Here is a 19,483-nt window from a genome sequence, read left to right as displayed (position 1 = left end):
GTGCTGGCTGCACTGTTACATACTACCGCAGTCCATCTTGGGAGGAGGAGGGTGGCTACATTCCCACATAAAGTGACACCATGGAGAACGAACATAGCCACCCTCATAACGGACATTTAAGCAGTGCATTTTCTAGATGTCCTGTCCAAAAGTAATATTACTATGTGGAAAGATGACATCAGATGAAAGTATTCAATATGTTTTTTGTACTGGTTTTAGTAACACTTAAAAAAATAATTAAAAAAAATGCATTTAGATATAGGAAAGTCAGAAAAAAAATATGAAGAAAAACACTTGTATGTTTATACCCAGAGCTCTCTTCATACAGCTCGAATATATGGCACGATGCATATGGAGCCTGTTTCCCATCGTAGACATCCAGAGCCATCTGTAAAGCACCCAGTGTGGTGTCATGCTAAAATAAATAAAAAAATAAATAAAATTAAAAACAAAAAAAAGGAAGTGTAAAATTTAAGTATATTATTATAATTCATATTTTTTCCTTTCTTCCATTGTATTGGTCTGGTATGGAGTTAAAAATATTTCTTTCGAAGATCTTTCTTCTAGGTCTCCTACCTGCCACCGTCTCTAAAATATCAAAAATACTCTTAGCCCATGTGCTCACTGCAGCACGATGTTTGGTGGCTCTAAAGTGGAAAAAGAGGGAACCCCCCTCACTGTCTGAGCTGCACTCCAGGATCAGAGATGTTAAAAGAATGGAATATCTTAAGGCCTCATTAAATGATACTCTGGATAAGCATAACCGTATTTGGGAACCCTGGGTCCTGTTGGAGACTCCTGCGACCTAACGCTTTGTGTCAATTGCGTATTTATGGCCCGCTCCTTTTTCGGACTGTACTGGGCTCTGGAGGTGGGTGGTTGTCCTTTTTTCCCTCTCCCTCTTTCTCTACTCTTTTCCTTTTCTCTCTTTTATGTGTTTATACACTTGTGCAAAGGGTATTAATGGATATACTGTTTGAGATGTATACTAATCCAGTAAACTCATCCTGTTTAATCACTAAATGTTTGCACTGAACGGCCTCGTCGTTCAACGTTCAGTTGATTGTCTGTCAAATTGAACTGTGATATTACGTACTCTATTATCTGTACCCAATACTGCAGATTTGTATATTTTTGTGAAAAAATAATAATAAAAACTGTCAGTTATATAAAAAAAAAAATATTTCTTCACCAAAAACAGATATTTCCATTTAGATAGAGATATGGTAGATATGGGCATACCGGTTTGCCTGCTAGTTAGAAAGATCTATGAACCAGGGTTCCCAGGTCAGCCCCATCTGTAGACATAATAAATGGGTGCCAAACGCACTGCCCAGACATTAAGGTCTATATACTAAAGTCATTGAGAATTTTCACTCAAACCATTTTTTGATAAAAATTACCGGTATTTAATACTCAGACCACTTGTCAGGTTTCTCTTTTTCCTGTCCCATGGGAGATATCCCTTTTTTTTGGTCCTAGAAACACGACAGGATTTGAGAGGAAATCTCTCCAAAGTGGGGTTTGGGCGGGGGGGGGGGATTTACTCTTCAAACCTGTTCCATAACGTTTAAGATTTAATTTTAACGTTCTGTCCTAGTGTCAATGGTCAAAAGACAAATAGTAATTTCCCCAACAGAAACAAAACAGAAACCATCATGGGTTCTAACCCATTACCACTCACTCTAAAAGAAAAGGAAAAAAAAAAATAAATACAAATTTGAAAAAAAGGATATGGTCACCTTTTAACAAAATAAAAAATGTACAATTTTTGAAGGTAAAAAAAAAAGTGCATTTTTTGTTTTAGGAGCCTGGAAAGTATTGCACCAGCGATCAGCAGATCACAAGTGCAATGCAGATCTCCTGCAGATCGTCAGTGTAAGTGGTCTGCTTGTGCATCGTACGAGCAGGCAGTTTTACACTGACAGGAAAAATCAATGAACTACCACAGCGTTCAACAGCTCTGTGGTAGTTCATTGAGAACTACAAGGTGACAGCTGCAAAGGCTGTTGGTAGTTGGAGTCCATTCATTCACAGAACATGCTGAGCCCCGCATGGCTGCGTTTCGGATGCTGCGGGGGATCTTCTTTCGCTTGTAACACATATTACATGTTACACCCCGATTATGGGTGTAGTGTGTAACATGTTACAAAAGGTGAACTTATCCTTTAACCGCTTCAATACTGGGCACTTTGAATATGAGTATGCCCACCCTACAAGGGCCACAACATGACTAGAAACCAGTAACCTAGGCACTCTAATAGAGATAAACATACCCCCTGCGTCTCCTTTGTTTTTGTGCTACACATGTTTGAATATAATGTTTTCCTTTGTGATAAATGCAAGAGCTACTACTACTGCTTCCATACTTCTGGACAATAAATCGCTTTATTAGGGAAAAAAAAAAAAAATCTATAATCTATTACCATTGAGAACTAGCAGGTTTAGTGGAAAGCATTGTAGTCTTTTTAAAGAGCTATATGTATGAACAAGTAATAAAAGTGCTGTATTAGGAGATGAAAAGTAAGGCATAATGTACATTAAAGCTGGGCGATTTTCTCCAAAAAACACTCGATTCACGATTCGAATCAAGTTTTTTAGTTTTTTTGTTTTTCGATGGACACCGCGCCGGTCCTGAGGAGCTGCGGGCAGGAGTTTTTAGGCGAGGCCGCGGCTTCGGCCTAGTCCGCGGCGTCTGGCCTCGCGGACTAGGCCGAAGCCGCGGCCTCACCTAAAAACTCCTGCCCGCAGCTCCTCAGGACTGGCGCTGTGACAGCGCCGGTCCTGGTGAAAAAAAAAATCTAAAAAAACAAAAAAAAACGATTTGCTGAAAATTTTAATCGATTTGACCTCTCAACTTGATTCAAATTTTTCCCCAGCCCTAATGTACATTTATATTCACAGGAAACATGTACATTATAACTTACAGATGAGTATGCAATGAGCTTAAGGCCACTGGTGGCATTTTGTGCGGCTGCTGTTATATTCTCCAGGATTTGTGCCACCAAGACTCCTAAAAAGAAAAAAAAAAAAAAATTACATGCTTGGTTAGCTATGAAGAATGACTTACCTCCAGGGTGGTGGACATTTATAGAACCGAGAGAGCGGAGACAGGCACTCAATAAGATTTTTTTTTTTGTATGCACAGTTTTTTTATGCATATTGTTTTCGTTTATATATTATGTAAGTTTTTTGAGTAAGATACACATGCATTTTTCATGAGAGTTGCGCTACATCATTTTTTGGGTAAGTGTTTGGCTTAAAGAGAGTTGTAAAGTCTCAAGGTTTTTCACTTTAATGCATTAGGGTGAAAAACCTGTGCTGCAGCTGCCCCCCAGAGCCCCCCCTTTTTGTTTACCTGAACCTGATCATTCCAGCGCTGAGCAGGAGCCCAGCGGCTCCACCCGCTGTCTCCTTCTCCATTAGATAGATTGGGAGCAGCGGGAGCCATTGGCTCCCGCTGCTCTCAATCAAATCCAGTGACATGGGAGCGATGGGCGGGGCCAGAGTCCTGCTGTCTGTGTCAATGGACGAAGCAGCGGGACTTGTGAGTGCGCTGGCATGGGTGCCCCCAGGGAATGCGTGTCTCCGTGGGGGCACCAGATGTAGAGGAGGAGCCAGGAGTGCCGATGGGACACCCCAGAAGTGGAGGATCGGGGCTGCTCTGTGCAAAACCCCTTGCACAGAGCAAGCATAACATGTTTTTGATTTAAAAAAAAAACAAAAACTAACCTTTACAATCACTTTAATACGTTTTGAATTACTTATAGGTGTTGGCTAGCAACTTATTTAGCACTAATTGTTATTTGATTTTGCAGATTGAATTTTAGTACACTTAATAAGATTTCCTCGCTCCTCCATTCCCAAAAGCTGTACAAAGGGTGTTACCTTAAAACTAATTGTCTGACCTCACGCATTGGCACTTCCCCACAAGCTCCCAGAGTAGCTGCAGACACCAAGATTTGACAGCCACAGCAGGTCTAGCGAGCCTAACCAGATCATAGCAACTGCCTTCTTCATCCTCCTTGAGGCTTCCTTTGGCTGGTATTACATGGTTGCTCTGTGAATGTCATCTATGATGCAAACCATATTCTTCAGTGTAAATGTGCTATTGTTTTTATTCCAATAAACGTATACACCTTTCTAACTGATGATCCTGTGCCCTTGTCTTATATACTGTATAGGCCCACCAGGTCTGTTCTGCTTCCAAAGGAGATTTCCCCAAATCTATCTAGGGATACTAATAGCCAGTGATTACGTTGCTATTGCAAAAAGGAGTGGGGGATCTTTGTTGGGTACCTCTGTTTAGCCGCAATCAGGGGGATAGCAAACCATTCATGAATAAATTCTAGTGTGGATGGGCATACATAATGGTGACCCACTTGCATAATCTAGGGACAAAGTCAACGTGAGGCAAGCTTGCAGAAGAGGTCATTCTATGGGATCCAACATCTTGGTAGTATTGAAGGAAGCCAAGGCACAGGAGTTCAGGATGTGATCAGCGGGCTGTGAAAGAAGCAGCAGACTGAGGAACTTCTCCCATTCACTCTGCCCCTCCTGTGATCAGCGTGCTTCATCTTTTGGACATACATTTATGTATGAATGAATACAGAGCTCCATTTATTTTTGTCTCTTATATCAGGCTTGGAGTTCACCTTTCAACAGCTGCCAAAAAACTGCTGGTCAAAATGAATTCTTAGGCTATGTGTTGGTTTATGCAAATACCATATTTATCAGCGAATAACACGCACCTTCAGTTTAAAAGGTAAGTTTCAGGTAAAAAACAAAATATTATATAATTATATAATAAAAAAACAAAATAAACCATTTTGAAGCAAAATAATGGTCAGTGCCCATCAATGCAGCCGAATTAGTGCCCATCTGCAGCCTCAATGCAGCCCGTTCTGTGCCCATCTGCAGCCTCAATGCAGCCCGATCTGTGCCCATCTGCAGCCTCAATGCAGCCCGATCTGTGCCCATCTGCAGCCTGATATGCGCCATTCTCCCATCAATGCAGCCTGATGCCCATCTGCAGCCTCACCATCTCTCAGAGTAAAATCATGCGGGAAATCACCGAGCCGTCATCTTCTGTTTACTTGGCTCTCAGTCAGCAAACACATACACAGTCCCGCCTCCGCCATCGGCATTGGGCCAGCTCCTGTGATTGACAGAACACTGGTCCAATGCCAGTAGCGGGGGCAGGACCGTGTGTGCCGTCAGAGCCGATTATACAGGAGATGACGGCTCTGTGAATTCCGGCGGCGCTCGTCCCACTCCTTCCCCTCCGAGGTACACTATCGTATAACAAGCACCTGTGATTTGCCCCCTATTTTCAGGGGGAAAAAAGTGCGTGTTACACACCGATAAATACAGTATATGGTTTGTTAAACGGGATGTTCTTCCTTATCGGACGTTCAGATGTTTACTGTTCGTATTCCATTATACTGATTTACCCCAGTTATATACTTGTACCTATGGGACTTATGACTTGCCTTATGTATCTACCATAATATGTAAACTGTATGCTGCTTAATACAACATTGTATAATTTGGTTGATATTTAACTATTCTCTGTAAACTGGCATCTTGTTCTCAATAAAAAAAATAAAATAAAAAAAAATTCTAAGCCTGTGTGACTTACCTCCCTGTAGACGAGCTTTATTCTTCTGTTCAATAATCCCAAACAGGAACCTGAAGCTGAAATCCTTTAATTCACTCAGTCGTGCCACAACCTCTTTTGTTGCCCAGGAGGGGAGACTCAGGTTATGCTTTGCCTAGGACAGGGCAATCAAAGTCATATATTAATATTATATTAATATACTCCAAGGGTCGGCAACCCAGTGACAAACAATGTCATGTGTGCTGGCATTTGCTACTACTGGCTATAATTAACAGATAATAAGGCTGTGTCAATAACAAAGTGTGGCTCATTCACCTCCCTGTCATCACTGAAAACCCTCTGGCAACTTAAGACATCGGCATGCTGTACGGAAGAAGCCTGCCTGTGTGCCTGTCAGCAGTACTCTGCATTTGTATGGAGTACAGCGTTTGAGACTGATCGGAGGTCTGAAGGTGCAGGAAATAGGGATTAACATGTTTTGCGGGTGCAAAAAGGTTAATAAATTTCTACGCTCAAAGCTGTATTTCTAATGGTAAGACAATCTCAGTAATTCTATAAGAGTATATTAATTAAGGAGTTTTATCTTAACAAATTAAGACTTCAAATGCACTACTGTTTAGTGGCATGTTAGTTGTCTAATGCTTGTAGACATGACACTAAAGCCAGCCATAGATGGGTCAAATTCTGACTGGTTCAGCAGGGACCTGCTAAGATTCAATCCATCTATGGGCAGGCTGGGCCACAGCCCCTAGCAGTAATCATGTTCTACTGGCTGGGTAGGCTCCCTGTCAGCAGAACATAATAGCTCTGCGCAGAGATTCAGTTAGTGCAGATGAGTGAAGCAAGCAATTTGCTTTCCTTCCACCTGGTGTGGAAGGAAAGAAAATCTAATAATTTATGGCTTACCTCAATGTGGAAAAGGCTGCTGACCCCCCCCCCCCCTTGTGTATTCTGGGTAAACGCAATTTCTTTAGGGCAGGTCTGAAATTCAAAAAGCTGAGTGTATAAAGCACCACATTGGGGGAGATTTACTAAAACTGGAGCATTCAGAATCTGGTGCAGCTCTGCACAGTAGCCAATCAGCTTCTTACTTAATCTTCTTTAATTAGGGTTTGCCAAACAAACATGGAAGCCGATTGGTTTATATGCAGAGTTGCACCAGATTTTGCACTCTCCAGTTTTAATAAATAAACCCCACAGACTACAAAACCAGAAGGACAGAAATTAACCGCTTCCGGACCGCCCACCACTTATATACTGCAGCAGGGCGGCCCGGCTACGCAAAATCACATACCTGTATGTGATTTTGTGCCAACGATCTGGGGCGCGTGTGCCGCCAGAGCCCCGCTCCCACTGTGATTAGACACAGCAGGAGCCAATCAGTGGGTCCAGCAGTCGCGATGGCTGCCAGGACCCGCCGATCATTCCGAGGATAGGCAGAATGTCAGTCTGCCTATGTAAACAAGGCAAATCGCCATTTTGTGAGGGAGGAAAATGGAAGATCTTGTGTTTCTGCTAAGCTGAAACACGGAGCTCTCTTTTCCTCCAGTGCATCTCCCCCCCCAGTTAGAAAGCACTCCCTAGGAGCACACTTAAACCTTTGATAACCCCCTGATGTTAAACCCTTCCCTGCCAGTGTCATTTATACAGTGACAGTGCATTTTTTTTTAGAACTGATCACTGTATTGGTGTCACTGGTCCCCAAAAAGTTTCACTTATAGTGTCAGATTTGACCGCTGCAATGTCGCAGTCCCACAAAAAAAAAAAAAAAATAAATAAATAAATCGCTGCCATTACTAGTAAAAGCAATAAAAAAAAAAAAAAAAAACACACATAAAATGTCCATGAATCTATAACTTTTGCACAAACCAATTATACGCTTATTGGGATTTTTTTCACCAAAAATACGTAGCAGAATAAATATTGGCCTAAACTGATGAAAATTTGTTTTTTCTTTTAATTTTATTGGGTGTGTTTTATAGCAGAAAGTAAAAAATATATTTTTTTCTTAAAATTGTTAGTCTTTTTTTGTTTATAGCTCAAAAATTAAAAACTGCAAAAGGTGATCAAATACCAAGAAAACAAAGGTCTATTTGTGGGAAAAAAGGAACATCAATTTTATTTGGGAACAGCTTCGCACGACCGCACAATTGTCAATTAAAGCAACGCAGTGCAGTATTTCAAAAAAATGGTCTGCTCAGGAAGGGGGGGGGGGGGTAAAACCTTTCGGAGCTGAAGTGGTTAAACAAAATGTCCTTCTTTCTCCTTTTAGAAAGGATTTTAGACACACAGTTTCAAGACAGCACTGTGAAGTCATCCTACTTGTACTTAGTAGTTTAGTGACATTACATCATTTCAAAACTGAGGGGGCCTTAGATTGGCTTTACATCTATGCGCTTCTGTTTTCATAGCACATTTTCATAGTTTGTTTTCTTAAAAAATATGCTCAGCATCTAGGGAGGTATGAGAAGAGCCTGCCATTTTCCCATATAGAGCTAGGTCATGATCTGTTGCCAGAAGAGGCATTTGCAGCTCCTATTGATTGCTATGGTCCCCTCGACACATATCAATGGATTTAAAAAAAAAAATGTTTTCCATAACGCAACAATTCAAGCCCACTGAAAACAATAGGTTGTCAAGTAACTTGGGTTTTAAGGTGCCGTTACGTGATCATACGTGTGAACAGGTCTTTAAGAAGAAAGACCAGTGGTGGGCATTTATCAAGCAAATGAATATTCCTGGCAGCCAACTGTTAGGGCCGGTTCACACAGGGGCGACTTGTCAGGCGACCTAGTCGCCTGACAAGTCGCCTCCCGTTCTGTGCTACGGAACCGTTCTAATAGGAGCGACGCAAGTCGCTCCGACTTAGAAAAAGGTTCCTGTACTACTTTGGGGGCGACTTGCATAGACTTCTATGCAGAAGTCGTTTTGCAAGTCGCCTCGGAAGTCGTTTGCAGGTCGCCTCGCTGGGGCGACCTGCAAGTCGTGCCGCCCCTGTGTGAACCGGGGCTTACAGATTGCACAGGTCTTCAACAGATTTTCAGAAATAAGAAGTGCTATAGCTTCATGGGGGAAATTTATCAAGCAAATTAAATGACAGATACAAATCAAGCGGTCTCTCAAACTACAAAGTTTATGCAAATGTTTTTCTTTCTATTTGAAACCTCTATGCCTGCAATCTTGAGAAACCAACTAAGACACCTATTGGCCCTCTCTCTCTCTCTCCTCTGACTAGCTGACTGAGCCAATGGCGCAGCTGCTGTGTCTCAGCCAATCAGGAGGGAGAGTCTTGGACAGCCAAGACACTCGTGAACATCGCTGGACAGAGATGGGGCTCAGGTAAGTATTGGGGGGGGCAAGGGGGGCTGCTGCACACAGAAGGCTTTTTATCTAGATAAAAAAACCTCCCGACTTTACAACCCACTTTATTCCTCAATTTGTCCCAGTAACTATTGTCAACCAGACAATTGAAAATGGAGTTGTCACCAGAGCAAGAGGTAAAGAAAAATCCACCAATAGGGACACCTGATAATGTGAAAGCTCTAAAATTCCATTGTCTTTGGAGTGATTTTCTTTCATTTCCTGTAGCTTCTTCAGGACAGGAAGTGAAGAGAAATCTCCCCATGAGGGTACAGACAGAAAAAAAAAAAAAAAAAAAAAAAAAAAAAAAGCCTGAGAAGGTTTTAGCCATTGCCGTCTCTAACTAAAAACGGAAAAAGTTTCAGCATTGCATACAATTTAATGAAGTGAAGATCAATATTAAATGCGTAAGGGCCACCAATCAGAAGACAATTTTCACTGTTGTGTTTTACAAGGAAATATATTCACTTGTAAATGTCTGTTAAAGCTGAACTCCAGGAAAAGCAAATATTTCCTAAATACAAGAGGCATGTGTATTCTTTAGATGCATCTTGGTGTGCTTTGTGTATTTCTTCCAGATAGGTGCATTAATTCAGTGGGAAACTTTGCCTCTGTGAAGGAGCTTTCTGTAATAAAGACGGCCCACTGCTGTTCTGCATGTGCAGAGTAGATGGTCCCATCTTTACCCCACACCAGTAGTGTTCCTCGGGCAGCCTGTAGTAGGTACTTACTTACCAATTTCTTATAGGATCATATCTGTGTTTTGCAAAAGTGTTTGGTGCAATCACATTGGATTCATATCCTCTGTGGCCCAGAGTTCAGCTTTAACATTAGCAATATTGTTTTGTGCACTGACCTCACAAAACAGGATGTCGGAGATTGTCCACACAGATTCCAAGGAGCAGTCAGACAGTCCTGTCTCATTTGCTACCATTTGCATGAACTCCTGTTTAAAAATATAGAATTTATGAGCAGTAAAATAGAATGGCTTATCTGTCTTAGTTAATCACTTCACTCCATGATCTTACCAAATTGTCTCTCGTCATGTTAATATATTCTGGAGAGTGCCGGGTCTCCTCTTGCAGTTTTGTATATTTCGGACATGGAAGTAATGGAAACTTCAGGAGCTGTTTAAAAAAAAAAAAAAAAAAAAAAAAAAAAAAACCACACACACACACACGTGATGAAAGTGGCAACAAGCAATGCAGCTAGGCTGCGCTCTATATTGTCAGTCACATGTTTATCATTACTTACTCGGTCTTCAGACTCTGGCACTGTATGCACTGGGATAGGCTGCCAGGTGAGGTTTGAAAGGAATACCTGGGAGCCTTCAGGTGGGTAGAGACCTGCCAGGTTGGCCTCAGCGCTCATTAGTGTCCGATCCACATCTGTACTCCTTACATAGATCTGATTAAAAGTAGGACAGTAGGATAGATGAACAGAACCACCACATCATCACAACATTTCTGGGCTAGGAATAATAAAGATGGCTTACTTAAAATGAACCTGACCTGTCCTAAAATGCACAACAGTGCTGAAGTGCAGAAACCTTGTGGTTCCTGCAAAACAGAGGCGGCTCTCTAACTAGGCAGTCGCCTAAGGCCTCGCACTTACAGGGGTCTCGCAGCCGCCTAATTTGCCTGTGATCAAACACCGATTACAGCGCCGGCGGCTCACTCTACCCCCGCTGGGATTCATTGGCCTGTACCAGATTGGCCATAAACAGCCTCTACATGGAGTATCCGGTCCGGAGGCAGCAGGTGCGGGACAGCAAAGGCCTCTAGGTGGCGGCAGTGTCCGGATGATCGCACCCGGCTCCAGGTGCCATCGCTGCAAGACGTGTGGGCAGCATGTCAATGTGGGTCCCTAAGGCAGCTGGGCCTGCTCCTCCGGCCAGCTCACCCGGCCGCCTATTGGAGTGAGCAGTCCCCATGACAGAGGAAGGACGTAGCTCCAATCTCTTTGATGCTGCCTGGCTGACTCCCGCAAACGATGAGAAAGTAAGTGCCCGTGAAGCCCCCTCCCCCCCAATGCCTGGATAGGAAGAGCGGCGGGGCGGCTGCATGTAGAGGAATTGAGCTTTCCATATTCCTCCATGCAGCCGCTGAAAGCTTGCAGGAGGAAGAGGAGAATCAAGCATTCAGCGGCTCCATGGAGGAATATGGAAAGCTCAATTCCTCTTTATGCAGCTGCCCCGCCGCTCCTCCTATCCAACTTCTTTTGCTAACCCCCCCAGCCCCTCCTTGTGCACCCTGGATTCTCCCCCAGTGCTCTTTACCCCCATGCCTTCCCCTCCCAGTGCTCCCTGCTCCCCCCTGTGCTCTATAACCCTGTTCTTTCTGCCCCAATGCTCTCCAGATCACTCTCCAGCCCCCCACCCCTGTGCTCTCCACCCCGCCCCCCCAGTGCCACTCCTCCTCCAGTACCCTCCAGCCCCCTATGCTCTCCACCCCTGTTCTTTCTGCCCCCCCCCCCCATTTTGTCCCCCCAGTGCTTTTCAAACCCCCCATGCTCTCCAGCTCTCCCCAGCCTCCACCCTGCTCTTTGTCCCCCCAGTGCTCTCCAGCCCCTCCGTGCTCTCCATCCCTGTTCTTTCTGCCCCCCCCACCCAGTACTCTCCAGCTCTCCCCAGCCTCCACCCCTGCGCTCAACTCCCCCAGTGCTCTCTGCTCCCCCCCTGCTCTTTGCCCCCCCCCCCCAGTGCTCTCCAGCGCTCCCCATAATGGCCCAGCCTCCACCCCTGTGCTCTCCAGCCCCCCCCAATGCTCTTCGCCCCCGTGCTCTCCACCCCTGTTCTTTCTGGCCCCCCCGATGCTCTCAAGCTCCCACCATCGCTCTCCAGCCCCCTCCGCTGTGCTCTCCGCCCCCTATGCTCTCCACCCCTGTTCTTTCTGCCCCCCCGTGCTCTCCACCCATGTTCTTTTTGGCTCCCCCCAGTGCTCTCCATTCCTCTCTTTGCCCCACCCATGTGCTCTCCAATCCCAACAATGCTCTCCACTCCCTCCTGCTCTCCAGCTCCCGCCCAGTGCTCTCCACTCCCCCAGTTCTCACCACCACCCCTGTGCTCTTTCCTCACTCCCCGCAACTCTGCTAGGTTCCACCCTCCTTTCTCCCACCGGCTGCTACAGGGATCTGTCGGGATGGAGAGAGGGGAAGGGACTGGTATCATGGGCTGCTCAGTCTAAAATGCCTGGCCTATTTTTTTGTCCCAGTGCGGGCCTGGCAAGAAAGATGAGAAGCAAAGGGTAGCAAGCACAGATAGCCATGGAGAGAGAAGAGCTCTGAAGACCTCCCAGGACAGGCTGATTGGGGCCGGAAAATGAGGACGGACAGAAGGTGCAGGTGGCCAGGGACCACTCCATCTCACACAAAACAGATCCTCTGGAAGGAGAAAAATACTGTCCCCATCCAGAACGAGAACAGACCCTGCCTGCTGCTGGCGCTGGCATGGAAGGTACTGTACTGAGCATCACACACACACACTGCAGACTGGGACACAGGAGGGGCTGCAGACAGGGACAGAGCTAGGGATCTCCCCCCCCTTCCCCCTCTATTACTCCTCCCCCTGTCCCCACTCCCTTTCTACAAACCCTCTCTCTCTCCCTGCGCTCTGCTGGGATCCCCCCACTCTGCTTCCCCTGTGGATGTAGAATGACTCAGTGACACCCCTCCTCATTCTCCCAAGGCACAGGGAGAATTCCTAGAGGGGTTGTCACCTTGCTGGGTCCCAGATGTTTTATTGGCTGCATTTGTCTGATGGGTGAGGAGGGTGCCCTGGAAGTGGTAATGAAGAACTGTGTGATAGATCTGTGCATCTTTTTGCAGCCATTTTTATGGCTTGAATTATTTTTCCCCATTATGGGTGCGAGCGGGGCCTCGTGTCTAAGTTTTGCCTAAGGCCTCACAAAGCCTAGAGCCGCCTCTGCTGCAAAAACCTGTGTTAATCCTTAAAGTGGTTTTAAAAAAGGTACAAGTTTTTTTTTTTTTATTGTAAACGTATAAAATCTAAGAAACGGGACTTTGGGGGCACAACGGTATTAAACTACGAAAGAATAAGTATTGTTTGGAATTTTTATTATTAAAGTATAAAAAGACAAAGAACAAACATAAGTTTAAAACAAATCAAGCTAGACATAAAACCTAGTTTTGTACACCATAGGGATCCTATCCTGCAAACTTGTATGAGATTTAAAGAAGTTATAGGTACATAATCCAAGCACTTATTCCAAATGAAGGAGAATATACTTCCCCAAGCATGGAGCAGTGGACATATATAGAGCTATAATAGACAAGATGCTGCAGGTCTGGTGATCCGAGGTGAGATGCTCTCTAATTGCTCGACATGTTTCACGTTGACAGAGAACGCTTCTTCAGGAGCTAGAGATTCTATTCAAGATACATAAAAAGGACAACAAACTATCACAATAACAGAATATAATAATCAAGGAATAAATTTCATGCAGGTAGAAGGTATATATGTATATAAATCTCAATATTGGAAATACAGTCACCCCCAAGTATAATGATCTGTGGGAAAGACCCTATAAAAGATTATAGTCTCCAAAAGAAGAAAAAGACCACCTGGACCTGGTCGTGCTTTTCTTCTTTTGGAGACTATAATCTTTTATAGGGTCTTTCCCACAGATCATTATACTTGGGGGTGGTTGTATTTCCAATATTGAGATTTATATACATATATACCTTCTACCTGCATGAAATTTATTCCTTGATTATTATATTCTGTTATTGTGATAGTTTGTTGTCCTTTTTATGTATCTTGAATAGAATCTCTAACTCCTGAAGAAGCGTTCTCTGTCAACGTGAAACATGTCGAGCAATTAGAGAGCATCTCACCTCGGATCACCAGACCTGCAGCATCTTGTCTATTATAGCTCTATATATGTCCACTGCTCCATGCTTGGGGAAGTATATTCTCCTTCATTTGGAATAAGTGCTTGGATTATGTACCTATAACTTCTTTAAATCTCATACAAGTTTGCAGGATAGGATCCCTATGGTGTACAAAACTAGGTTTTATGTCTAGCTTGATTTGTTTTTAAACTTCTATGTTTGTTCTTTGTCTTTTTATACTTTAATAATAAAAATTCCAAACAATACTTATTCTTTCGTAGTTTAATACCGTTGTGCCCCCAAAGTCCAGTTTCTTATATTTTATACGTTTACAATTACAATGCCGGGGACGTTGGCACAAATTGTTACTAAGTACCTACAGAGTCACCCTGGTTTTTGAGGTACTTTAGCACTAGGACTTCCTGTTTCAAGTTTTTTTTTTACCCCAATGCATTCTGTGCATTAAAGCAAAGTTTCACTCATTTTTGTGTTTACTAAAAGTCAGCAGCTACAAAAAGTGTAGCTGCTGACTCTTAATACACACTCACCTGTCCCACGGTTCAGTGATGTGGCGGCCCGAACCCTTGCTTCTCTCCCTCGCCTCTACGCGGCGCAGGCATTGCAAGTGTGGGCACCCGGCTGTAACAGCTTGCGGCTCGCTCAGTGCCTCCCCCTTGGCCGGACAATCTTCTGGAACCTGTGACATGTCCCAGAAGTTTTCAAGGAGGGAGGGGGAGAGAAGAACTTCCACTTGCGCCTAGGTGGCTTGAGCGGAAGTGGGAGCAGGAACCTGAACTTTCTGGTATTTACCCATGTCTCTTGTTCAACTTTCAAGCACAAAAGCCCCCACTGAAACCCTGCAAAATAATAAAGGATGGGGCTTAGCACTGGGAGGGGTGAAACTTTATGTCAGACAGCCGCTTCTCCTTCTCTCCCTCCTGTGGTTTTCAGCTGCTTTATAGAAATCTACACAGGGAGATCGGTGCTTGTAACATCCCCCACCACCGCACTGATCATCCCCTGACTGTCCCCTGTGTCCTCCTCAAGGTCCCCCGCCATGTCCTCCTCCGTTCCCCCCTGTGTCCTTCTCCACTCCCTCCTGCCCCAGATCTGTCAGTGATCACTGCCTCTGTCCATTCATAACTGAGCAGAGTAAGCTATGTTTATGATGCTTCAGTTTATGAATTGAGAGAAGCCTCTGTCTCCTGTCCATTTTCATCTTTAGTGCAGCTGAGGCTACAGAGAAAGGGACTGGGGAATCTCTGTTGTCAGTACCTTTCCCTGTCTCAAAAGGGGAGATGTCAGGGGTTTCTATTTAGACCCCTAAAATCTCACCAAAGACCCCCCCCCCCAACAGGGTTAATAAAAAAAGAAGAAAAAAAAAAAGAAAAATTCTAAATAAATACTTAAAAGTAAAAAAAAAAAAAAAAACACTGACATTGTCAATCCCCACAACCCCATCCCCCCCCCCCCCCCCCCAAAAAAAAGAAAGCATTGTGAAAACAAATTTATAATAAATTATAAAACAACAATAAAAAACTACAGACACAGTCCACACCTCATCAGTGCCACCTATCAGCGCCGCCTCTGCTGCAACAACCTGCGTTTTTTAAATACCTCCGCGACCCCCCCCGTCTTCTGGGAGACACACAGGTTCCAGAAGACAGCAGGGACCAGTGAGGAAGCGCAGGCTGAAAAGCCGCAAGGCTTCACTTCCCAATTCCCTTACTGAAGATGCCAACGTCTGCACCCGAGAGCCGAGGGACAGATCAGCTTCGGGTGAAGACATCGCAGGTACCCTGGACAGGTAAGTGTCCTAATAATAAAAGTCAGCAGCTGCAGTATTTGTTGCTGCTGCCTTTAAATTTTATTATTTTCAGCAGGACCCACTTTAAGACTGCTAAAATCACACTTCTGAATGAGCCTCTGGGAGGGTGCCCTCAGGCACACACTGTCTCTAATTTTCAAATTCTTTATAGCAACTAAAAACGACTATTGCAAGGGCGTGGAAGTCTGCAATTGTTGACCTAGTCATGATGAAAAAAGAAAAAAAAAAAAAAAAAGGAAGAAGAAAAATAAGTCCTGGATTATGATGCATGAAAAAAATTGCTAGTTTTCTCAAAGTAGAACTTCACCCAAAAGTGAAGTTCTGCTTGTTTGCATCCTCCCCCATGACAAGTACCCGCTTCCTCTTCTGGATAGATTGCCTTGGCGATCCTGCTTCCCTCTGCAGCCTTCTGGGACATATCACAGGTCCCGGAAGACTGTGGGTCCATTCACAAAGCGCAACGTGGCTCACCCATGTGCAGTGGGAAACCATAAGGCTTCACTGTTGATAACCCTTAGCTAAGATGCCGACGTCTGCACCCAAAGCAGATTGAAGAATTGGCTAAGGTGAGGATAGTGCTGGATCGTTAAACAGGCAAGTGTCCTTATACTAAAAAACAGCAGCTACAGTACTTTTGGGGGAGACTGGAGTTCCTCTTTAAAGACAAACAGGCTAAATTTGAGAACACAAGGAATCCTTGGCTGCACTATTTGCAACCATCTGAACGATATGGTAATCGAGATGTCCAGGCCTTTGGCCGTGGAGGGGCAACTTCCAATTTGCTTTTTTTATTTTTCCACCCCATTAAGAGGTCCTACCCACCCCTTTTCTCTGCTCATTTGTTCTTTGCTTGTCATTATCAATTTAAGTCGGCTTTTATTATCTTTGGAACACCTGAAGGAGATTAGAACAGCAAGACCCTTGCCCCCTATTTAGGTACAAGTTAATTTTTCTCAATTTTTTTTGGTCCATTTTTTTCTTTATTTTGCATATGAGAATCTAGGTCTATGTAAGGTAAGATCTATTCTAATGCCCCCAGGTCTATTGATAATGGCTAGGTCATAAAGCCAATTGTTCTCCTTTTGAGTTAGAACCCAGCTAGCTGAACAAAAAAAAAACCCAAGTGCTTGAGAGGAGCCACTGTACTAACAATCAAATGTTAGTACAGCGATTCTCCCTGCTGAGCTTTTGTGTTCTGACAGGGGGCAGCCCCCCTCCGCCAGAACACACCAGTCAGCACTGTCAGCCATTGGTTGAGAGCGCTGATCGGATGCCGATCGGAATACCTTTTTCGGTATTCACATGGGCTGGTTTCTATTTAGCTGGCCAATATCGCCCAATGTTCTGCCGTGTGTACGGGGGTTAAGTCTGTGTCATTTTACCTCAGAGTGTTTTAAGATTTGTTCTTTGTACAGAAGCTTTATAAGCTGTTCAACATTTTTGAATTCATGAAACAATAAACATTAAAATAGATACATTATTGTCTTTATGGAAGATTTCTTACCTCGTGTCGGTTGTATGATTCATTAAGGAATCCTTTGTATCGCTCTCGCAACGCCTGTCCCAAACCCCAGTGCTGCTTCATCCCAATCTGAAAGCAGAGTGCAAAAACCGTGCACATCAGACTGCCCATCACACACACTCCAAATCATTGATAAAATCATATACTTTAAAGGGGTTGGCAGCCATACCAGTGAAAGATTTAACATACTGTAAAAGCCCAACTCTAGGTGGGCAGTCTACTGCCTAGAGCACAAACTACAGTGCTGTTTAAGCTCTAAGGCTAGGTTTACACTTGTGCGGGCCATGCAGCTCGGGCTTACACATGCACAGCAGCCCATTCTTGTGAATGCCCCGTGAAAAGCTGGAACGAAGTCCCTGCACTACTTCGTAAATCGCAACCAATATAGGAACTGCGAGTACATCGCGGTTCCCAGTCCTGGTGCGATTTCCAATTCAGGCGGTATGCCATTAGGATTAATGGCACCCGCCCGTGTATCCCACGTTTGTGGTGGTTACATAGTTAGTCAGGTTGAAAAAAAGACACAAGTCCATCTAGTTCAACCATAAAAAAATAAATAAATAATATCATATAATCCCATATAATCAATCCTATACCCACAGTTGATCCAGAGGAAGGTGAAAAAAAAACCCAGCAAAGCATTATCCAATTTGCTACAGCAGGGGAAAAAAAATTCCTTCCTGATCTCAGAGAGGCAATTGGATTTTCCCTGGATCAACTTTATCTATAAATGTTAGTACCCAGTTAGATTATGTACATTTAAGAAAGAATCCAGGCCTTTCTTAAAGCAATCTACTGAGCTGGCGAGAACCATCTCTGGTTGCAGCTGCGGGAATTTGTGCGGGTCCCACAGCGATACCACCCCTACAGGCGTAAACCTAGCCTTAAGCCATTTCTTTTTTTATTTTAGATTGAGTAGAGGGGGATAAAAACCCCTGTCATTTTTTTTTTTCTTTGCCATCTGTGTCTAACTAGAGAGATTTTCCTTTATTACCTGTCCTGTAGACGCAACAGGACGTGGGAAGATACAGTTCCAAAGTGAGGGAAATCCCCTTTGAGTCAGCTGTCACAGTAACAAGTCTTCCTTTTGAAGATTTCTCTTGTATTTCTGTTCTGATGGTGACTTAGTCGTGGATTTACCTTCACTTTTATAACACTGAAGATCAGGACAATTTTTTTCGCTCTCTTTCTCGGGTATACAGACAGCAATGAAAACCTGACAATGGTTCTAACCCCTCACCACTGAATCCAAACTTAAACAAAAAAAAATTACTTTAAAATGTATACTAGTTTTGTACATATTTTATTTATTACAGTCAAGCTTCTTTACAGTCTGATTAAAAAAAAAAAAAAAAAAAAAAAATGTAAACCAATAAAGCACCTGTAAAAGAACAGACTTTATACTTATCTGGTCCAGTACCTATTAGGTGCAATCTACTGCAGAGCTATGCTGCCGGAGGAATCTTCTTATCTGGCACACTTTGGGCTGTGTCGGTTGCCTGCTTTTTCTGCTGGACTCGGTGGTTCCTCCTTATGTCAGTACAGGACACCGAAGTGAAAAGGGCTGACAGGGGGAACCAGAGTGTTTGTCGGGGAACGCAATATACTCAACTTTCCAGGAGCCCATGCGTTGCAACACAGCCACTTCACTGCTTCCTGACTGCACGAGTTAGTTACTTGACCCTTTGGGTGCCTTGAATATCTGTTACCCTCACCACAAGCTGTAGTTTCTCCTGATGGCTTGTACATTGTGTAGTGTTGTGTATGAGCCAGTGGTGGGAGGTACAGCATGTAGTGGGGGAGCAGGTATTTGACACACTCAGAAGTATGGAATACAAACAGTGCCTAAGGAGCAGCGAAGCGGTGACATTTCAAAACGCAGGCCGCCAGAAATGTAAGTATATTTCCTCTGCTCTTACAGGCATATTATTCTGTACAAGTGACCCTATGAGTAAACAAGCCCCTGACTGTTTAGAAGTAGTCCAAAAAAATGTCACCTTTGTGTAATTAGATGGGAGAAATAAATATCTAAAGAAGTGAAAGATTATTTTGCAAAAATCTGCAGCTAATTTTACCCTACCTGTGTGAGCTGCCCAAATCCCTGAGGCCAGGCACTTTCCTGGTGAGGATCCTTTGGGTAAGCCCTGACTGGGGACCGGTCACCATGACGATATACCTGCGGGAGAAAAAAGACAGAGAAATCATAAATGCAAAGAACCCCTTCTTCTGTTCATCACATACAGGGGTTGAGTTACTAAAACCTGAGTGCAAAATCTGGTGCAGCTCTGCATAGAAACCAATC

At 43.9% G+C, this 19,483-nt stretch overlaps 1 protein-coding gene across 2 annotated transcripts in view; it reads right to left on the bottom strand.

The window, feature by feature from the left end:
• ACP2 (acid phosphatase 2, lysosomal) overlaps positions 1-19,483 on the bottom strand; it is a 43,310-nt gene that overhangs the window by 12,881 nt on the left and 10,946 nt on the right. For both annotated transcript variants that reach the window (XM_073604321.1, XM_073604320.1), the window contains exons 2-9: positions 19,262-19,357; positions 17,164-17,250; positions 10,235-10,387; positions 10,009-10,107; positions 9,837-9,926; positions 5,642-5,774; positions 2,928-3,013; positions 309-415 (exon numbers count right to left, since the gene is read on the bottom strand). In XM_073604321.1, the coding sequence (XP_073460422.1) occupies positions 309-415; positions 2,928-3,013; positions 5,642-5,774; positions 9,837-9,926; positions 10,009-10,107; positions 10,235-10,387; positions 17,164-17,250; positions 19,262-19,357 (851 nt within the window). The remainder of the gene's footprint in view (positions 1-308; positions 416-2,927; positions 3,014-5,641; positions 5,775-9,836; positions 9,927-10,008; positions 10,108-10,234; positions 10,388-17,163; positions 17,251-19,261; positions 19,358-19,483) is intronic.

The sequence above is a fragment of the Aquarana catesbeiana genome, linkage group LG11 (assembly GCF_042186555.1).
Source record: "Aquarana catesbeiana isolate 2022-GZ linkage group LG11, ASM4218655v1, whole genome shotgun sequence".
NCBI classification, from domain to species: domain Eukaryota; kingdom Metazoa; phylum Chordata; class Amphibia; order Anura; family Ranidae; genus Aquarana; species Aquarana catesbeiana.
This window is presented reverse-complemented; position numbering and strand designations above follow the sequence as displayed.